The sequence below is a fragment of the Loxodonta africana genome, chromosome 1 (assembly GCF_030014295.1).
Source record: "Loxodonta africana isolate mLoxAfr1 chromosome 1, mLoxAfr1.hap2, whole genome shotgun sequence".
Classification (NCBI taxonomy): domain Eukaryota; kingdom Metazoa; phylum Chordata; class Mammalia; order Proboscidea; family Elephantidae; genus Loxodonta; species Loxodonta africana.
The window spans coordinates 88,664,654-88,671,508 of NC_087342.1; the positions used below are offsets into that span (position 1 = coordinate 88,664,654).

The following is a 6,855-nucleotide window of genomic DNA, read 5'->3' on the forward strand; positions in this document are numbered from 1 at the left end:
AGCAACAAGGAAAATAATACACTGTGCTTACAGACTATACTTTATCTCTCTGTGCTCAAACATATGCTCCACAAGTCCGCACTTTCTGTTCTTAATTAACTGGTGTTTCCCAGATGCAAAAATAATGTGTTGTATAGTAATCGCTCAACAAATGTCAGTAGAATGAATGATCAATGTAGTGTAGACCACCTCCCCATTCTAGAGGCAGTGTCTTTATTTATTTATTTATTTATAGACCAAAAACTGTTTTGTGGTAGCTGCAACACAACATCCACTCACATTGACCTTAACGCCGCTTGGACTTTTCTCACAAGGGCTGTTATCTCCTCCCTCCCTCTACCCCTTCCCATCCCCTACATCCACTGTCATGGATTCAGCTTTGTCCCCTAAAAATATCGATCAACTGGGCTAGGTCCTGATTCCCAGTATTGTATGATTGTCCACCATTTTATGTGATTTTCCTAGATGTGGTAAATCCTTGCCCCCTGATGCAATGAGATGGATTAGTGGCAGTTATATCGATGAGATACACAAGACCAGGTTCTGTCTTAAGCCAATCTCTTCTGAGATATAAAACACAGAAGCAAACAGAGAGACGTGGGGACCTCACACCTCCAAGAAAGCAGCACCAGGAGCAGAGCATGTCCTTTGGACCTAAGGTTTCTGCACTGAGATGCTCCCAGACCAAGGGAAGACTGCTGCATCACAAGGACCTTCCTCCAGAGCCAACAGAGAGAGAAAGCCTTCCCCTGGAGCCAGCGTACTGAATTTAGACTTCTAGCTTTTTGGACTGTGACAGAATAAACTTCTCTTTGTTAAAGCCAGTCACTTGTGGTATTTCTGTTAAAGCAGCAGTAGATGACCAAGACACCCACCCTTCGGCACACTACAGCACACAATTTTATTTTCATCTTCATGGAAGAATGATCCTTGGCTGATGGGTAAATATATTACAACCAACAGTGAATTTAAATTAGCCTCTGCTTGATGAATTCCTAAGTTTGGGATGGAGTGGAGCCAGCACTAGGGTTATAAAGCTAAGGGCAGTGAGAGTGGGGTGGGGGAGCTGAAAAGGATGGAAACAAAACAAAAATTTATCTACGATGAGTAACTACTTGACTCCTTTCTAAAAAAGGTTAGGGAAAAAATGACAAGACTCACTCTCGGAACAGTCCTAGAAAGAGAGCAGGATCTGGACAAGTCTGAAAATTCATCTCTCATTACCACAGAGACTCCTGTGTGCAGGGGATGCCCACGGTCTTGTGGGACATTGACAAAGTGATTCTTGCAGCTATCAGAGACGGGGGACACCCAGAGCAAATGAGACCAGAACTTACACACAAGAAGAACGGAATAATCCTCTAAAAAAACAAACACAAAAAAATAATCACACAAATGATGGGGGCAAAGGATCAGGCTTGGACCTGAGCCCAGGCTAGCCCAGCCACACAGAACCCTCACTGCCCACAGCTTTGAAGACAAGACAAGGCCCGGGTGATACCTGAGTCCTTGTGACCACAGGTCCTAGTGGGACAAGGTTCTACCAAAGGGAAAAGGACAATGAAGATGCAAAGATGACCCAGCCATGGAGTGACCACATCAAAGTCCACACTTTCCCGAGTACTGACTGGGTACAGGCCCTGTCCGTGCTCAGCTCCTCCACTGCCCTCTCCCAACCCTGCCTATGACAGACTCAGGACAGTGAACACATGGATTCTGGAACATTCTCAGGTTTGCATTTATTTTCTCTCTTCAATTTTCAGAATTTTCATTTCCTTTAATTAACCCATCAACCCCAACTAATATGAATAACCAAATTCGTTCTCAGATTCTCATTTTCCACAGAAAAGTGAAACATTGCAGATCACAGTGACAGGATGTTATGTGAGGGATAGAGACTTTCCAGCCCACCTCTGCAGGAACAGGGAATATCAATCATGATCAGTGTGGAGAAGAAGATCTGGCGGGCAGGAGTGGGCAGTCTCCCCACATCTTCACATTATGCTCATAGGAACGCAGACACATTCAGAGGCCAGTTGCCAAAAGAGAAGTCAGGGGTTCTTGAATCACAAAGCTTGGCATGAACCCATCTTGTATCACTCAGTCCCACACATGGCTGCTGTCTCACGCTACAGAAGAAAGTAATCATGAACAAATTTAGGTCAGTCACTGTAACTGTTGACACCCTGAAAGCCTAACACATGATCAAAACGTCCAAATTCAAAGAATCCCCATGACCCAGTCATGTCCCCTTTGTCCCAAACCCTCCTCCATGTCAGGCCTCCCAGGGTTTCACCTTTAGAAGCTGTGAGAGACACATCTGAGCCCTGGTCACTGTTGCTGCCTGGAAAAGAACAGGATCTGGTCAGAGCCCATAGAAGTTGAGGCTAGGGGAACGTGAATCATGGGCTCCCCCATAGGCTCCCAACTACATTAGCTCAAAGGTCTCAGCATCAGCCTCCCTCTCTCCATACTTACGTGAACCTTGAGTGTAGCTCCCTCCTTTCCCACCTGTGGGAAGAAAGCATTCAGTGAGATTGGGGGAGACAACACCACGAGGTCCTAGAAGAGCCGGCTAGTCCTGGACCCCAGGAACATGTCCAAAACTGTGACTGCAGACCCAGGGCAGGATAAGGAAATACAAGCAAAGATGTACAGGGAGTGAACTAACCACCCTCTTGGAAGTCTCCACTCAGCAGGAAGTTTCCTCTGTGACCTGTGACTATTGGGAATCAGGTCTCCATCACCAGAACAATTAAGGTGAGAGATTTGCCATTCATTCTCAAATGTGCTTTACAAAAGGGTCATTGTTAGCACACAGTGTCCCAGACTGTGTCAGCATGTGTGTGGATGGTACCACCTGTAAAGAGGCAGGATAGGGCAAACCTTCTACCTGGGACTTGAAACCCCCCAGTGGGACAAGAAAACTCAGACCTCATCCGCATCTCTACCTGAGTTCTTCTTCCTCCACATCCAAACAGCTCCAGCCACCACAACTCCAAGGACCACAGCTCCAAGGAGAAGGAGGCCAGCAACGACCCCTATGTTGGGGGTGCTGGCCTGGGAAGACAGTTCTGGAAAGAGAAGGGAGATGAGGAGCACTGACTCCTTGGAGGTCTTCAGGATTCCTGCTTTCCCTAAGAAGAGGCTCCACCCTTGGCTGCCTCCTTACCCCATCGCAGGGTGACAGGCTCAGACAGCCCCTCATGCTGCACACGGCATGTGTATTTCTGTTCCTCTCCAGTGGGGACCACCAGGGCTGCCCACTTCTGGAATGTCCCGTCTCCCGCAGGCCGGGTCTCCACAAGCTCCATGTCCTGGGTCTGGTCCTCCCCATCCCGCTGCCAGGTCAGGGTGATCTCCGCCGGGTAGAAGCCCAGGGCCCAACATCTCAGCGTGGCCTCACGGTCAGAGATGCGGTGGTGGGTCATGTGTGTCTTTGGGGGGTCTGAGTTAAAGAATCAAAACATTTAGGAACTTTCTGATACCTCTCACAGGGTACATGTGAACATCAGAGAATACACAGGGCATTGAGAGGGGGATCAAGGGCAAAATCCAGACACCAGCCTGGAGCAGGGGTTTGGGATAATTTCCTATTCCTTGGAAAGTTCTAGGATCAGGGTGAGACAGTCCAGGACAGGAGGTTCCAGGTCTCTGACGGGGAAAACAGGGACTTCTGGCCCTGATATGGGTGGAGGCAGAGACGCAGGACACCTGGACATTGGATGTGGAGCAGAGTGTAACAGCTGAGAGAAGGAGTACCCCCTAGTTCTCAAGGCCACGCCACGGTCAAAGGGGACAGCTCATCTGTTATTTCAGGGATCATCTCCCCGTTTACGCTCAGCGAGACTGAATCGGCTAATTGTCCCTGAGAGAATGGAGAACGCTTTGGACAAATCACTCTCTGGTACAGGATCTGGGACTTCTCCCCTTCCTGATCCATGGTAGGAGGGTACTCTGGCGAAGATTGCATTTTCCTACCCTCTTTGTGGGACACCAGTTGAGGGAAGAGTCCCAGCCTTTGAGACCAAAAGGCTCCCCGTGGCCCTTCGTACCTACTCGCTGCAGCGTCTCCTTCCCGTTCTCCAGGTATTTGCCCAGCCACTGCAGGCATGTGCCCTCCAGGTAGGCCCTCCAACGCTCCGCCACCCCGCGATTCTCGAATTTTCGCTTTGACATCTGAGCTGCCGTGTCTGCCGCCGTCCAGGAGCGCAGGTCCTCGTTCAGGGCCAGATAATCGGCGCCGTCGTAGGCATACTGATGGTACCCGTGGAGGAGGCGCCCGTCGGGACTCACTTCACAGCCGTACATCAACTGGATGGTGTGAGACCCTGACCCCGCCCCCAGGTCAGCACCGCCCCCGCGATCACTCCTCCCCCCACGGGGTCAGCCCCGCCCACGGGGTCAGTATGGCGATTAGTCCAAGCCCACTCGGTTCTAAAGTGAAAATGAAACTGCAGCAAATCCCCGCGGCTCTTCGGAAGTGAAAGGGTGAGGTTCGGACCCGGGGACTCGGGGCGACGCGGCCGTGGGGACGAGGGGACCCGTGACCTGCGACCCGGGCCCGGCGTCACTCACTCACCGGCGTCGCTCTGGTTGTAGTAGCCGAGCGCGGTCCGCAGGCTCTCTCGGGAAGTCTGTGCGCTGTCCTTGGCGATCTGTGTGTTCCGATCCCAATACTCCGGCCCTTCCTGCCCAATCCACGGTGCCCGCGGCTCCATCCTCGGGTTCGCGGCGTCGCTGTCGAACCTCACGAACTGCGTGTCGTCCACGTAGCCGACGGAGATGTACCGGGGCTCCCCGCGGCCGGGCCGGGACACGGTGGTGTCGAAATACCGCAGGGAGTGGGAGCCTGGGGGCGGGGAGCGGCTGAGATCACCGACCCCTCCCTCCCCGCGCGGGCCCGGGTCCGCGGTCGATGGGGGCGGGGAGGGGAGAGGGGAGAGGGGTGAGGGGTGAGGGGTGAGGGGCTCGTGGACGGAGAAGGGGCGACGGGAGGAGCAGGGTTGCGGTGTAGGGCCGGGGTGGGGGCTCTGGGCGGTGCCGGTTTCCCCGAGGGTCCTGCGTCCCTGCCGAGCGGTCCCCTCGCTCCTCCCTCCGCAGAGGCCGTTTTCCCCCCGACCCCGCACTCACCCGCCCCGGTCTGGGTCAGGGCCAGGGCCCCCGAGAGCAGCAGGAGGAAGGTCCGGGGCGCCATGACCCGGGTACTGGGGTTCTAGGGAGAATCTGCGTCTGGGCCGCTCCGAACCGACCTTACAACCCGGAACCGCGGTGACGGTGATTGGCTGCTCCAGAAATCGGAGACGCAATTGTAGTGACAAGTGGGTGACGCCAAGTGTGTCCAGGCGGAAGGAGCTGACACAGGCGGTGAGAAGGAAAAGTGAAACTCCAGGGAGACGGGGAATGTCCAACATTAGGGCATCCCACCCCTGACACCGCCATCGGACCTGAGTGCCTACCCCGGGCACTGGGACTCTGCCCTGACCCCTCTCCTCCTGCACCGACCCTTCTTTGCTGCACTGTCTCCTTGAGTCCTGGACCAGGACCTGCTTAAGTCAAAACTGTTGTTAGTTTTAGAATCTCTATGTTGTTGTTGTGTGCCCTGGAGTGGATTCATAGCTGCCCTGTATGACAGAGTAGAACTGCCTCATGGGGTTTCCTAGGCTGTAATCTTTAAAGGAGCAGATCACCAGGTCTTTTCTCCTGCAGAGCAACTGGTGGGTTCCAGCCTTTGGGTTAGCAGCCAAGAGCTTTATCATTGCACCACCAGGGCTCCTAGAATTTCTATTCACTCTTACAGATTATTGAGGAATTAATGAGATTTTCTTTATGTGGGTTATATCTACCAACATTCACCATATGAGAAATTGATACTGAATTAAAATTTTAAAGTAATTTTAAATGTTATGAAGAACCCATTAAACTTAACAGATAATATATTCTCATGAAAAATAGATACTATCCAAACTAAAACAGTGGAGTGAGAAGAGTGAATCATGTTACATTTTTTGCATGTCTTCCTTACCTATGTCAGTAGAAAAAAAGACTTCTGGATTTTCATATCTGCTTCTACATCCAGTCTGTTATTTTGGTTGAGATGTATTTAAAAAAAAAAAAAAAAATCCAGTGTCACACAAATATGAATTGGAAAAGGATGGAGTATTTTTAACAGCCTTTCCAACTCATTGTGAGTGTTCATCTTTGATACTTCGCTGAAGCTACAGAAGTGGTAGTTTCTTAAAGGTTAGTTGCAGCTAGAAACCGTGTTATTGAATATTTCTTATTCTGTTCATTAAAACCCATAGGACCATCCTTACACACTGAATCTTGTACTAAAGCATGAGTTGTTGCTGTTTTTGTAAGTGGTGCATTGGTTCACTTAGTATGCGGAGCTCCCAGTGTTGATACATTTCATTCCAAAATACCAAAATTCACATTTGTTAGTGTTACCTCTGATCCCAGCAGAAAAGTTTGTATGTTTTGGAAAGCTGTCACACTTGTAGTGGATTCAAGTTTTCCAATATTCTAATCTCTTGAGAGGTTACTTTTTATCATTGGCAGCAATACTGTCCATGGGTTCCTTGAAGTTTGTGTCATTAGCTAAGTGTGTTTCATTTTAGAGAAAGTGCCAAATATTCAAAGTAGTTTCTCTGTCATTCCTTCTTTCAAGTAAAAATGGTATTTCATAAAAAAAAGAGGTTAGTTCAGCTCACGCAGATTATTTTCCTTGAGACAAACATCATACTCTGGGATATATTTTTTTTTTTACTAGTGAATAGAAGTGCTTTATATATGCTTCCCACTTCATCACATAGAGTATTAAAAGATGTGGACTCGAGGATGGTGATTTAATAA

At 49.9% G+C, this 6,855-nt stretch overlaps 1 protein-coding gene across 1 annotated transcript; it reads right to left on the minus strand.

Annotated features, from left to right (window-relative positions):
* Nucleotides 1–611: 611 nt before the first annotated feature.
* On the minus strand, nt 612–5,305 carry LOC100653700 (class I histocompatibility antigen, Gogo-B*0101 alpha chain-like). The gene is made up of 8 exons (XM_064282663.1): nt 5,134–5,305; nt 4,583–4,852; nt 4,056–4,331; nt 3,173–3,448; nt 2,952–3,074; nt 2,479–2,511; nt 2,297–2,344; nt 612–2,129 (listed from the first exon to the last, which is right to left on the minus strand). The coding sequence occupies exons 1-8, from the start codon at nt 5,195–5,197 to the stop codon at nt 2,125–2,127; spliced, it is 1,095 nt and encodes a 364-aa protein (XP_064138733.1). The 5' UTR covers nt 5,198–5,305; the 3' UTR covers nt 612–2,124.
* Nucleotides 5,306–6,855: the final 1,550 nt, after the last annotated feature.

Coding starts and splice junctions, on each gene's coding strand:
- LOC100653700 (XM_064282663.1), bottom strand. CDS start 5,197: ATGGCGCCCCGGACCTTCCTCCTGCTGCTCTCGGGGGCCCTGGCCCTG. Junction 3,449..4,055: donor GGAGACGCTGCAGCGAGTAG/GTACGAAGGGCC, acceptor TCTTTAACTCAG/ACCCCCCAAAGACACACATG. Junction 3,075..3,172: donor GCCTGTCACCCTGCGATGGG/GTAAGGAGGCAG, acceptor TTCTCTTTCCAG/AACTGTCTTCCCAGGCCAGC.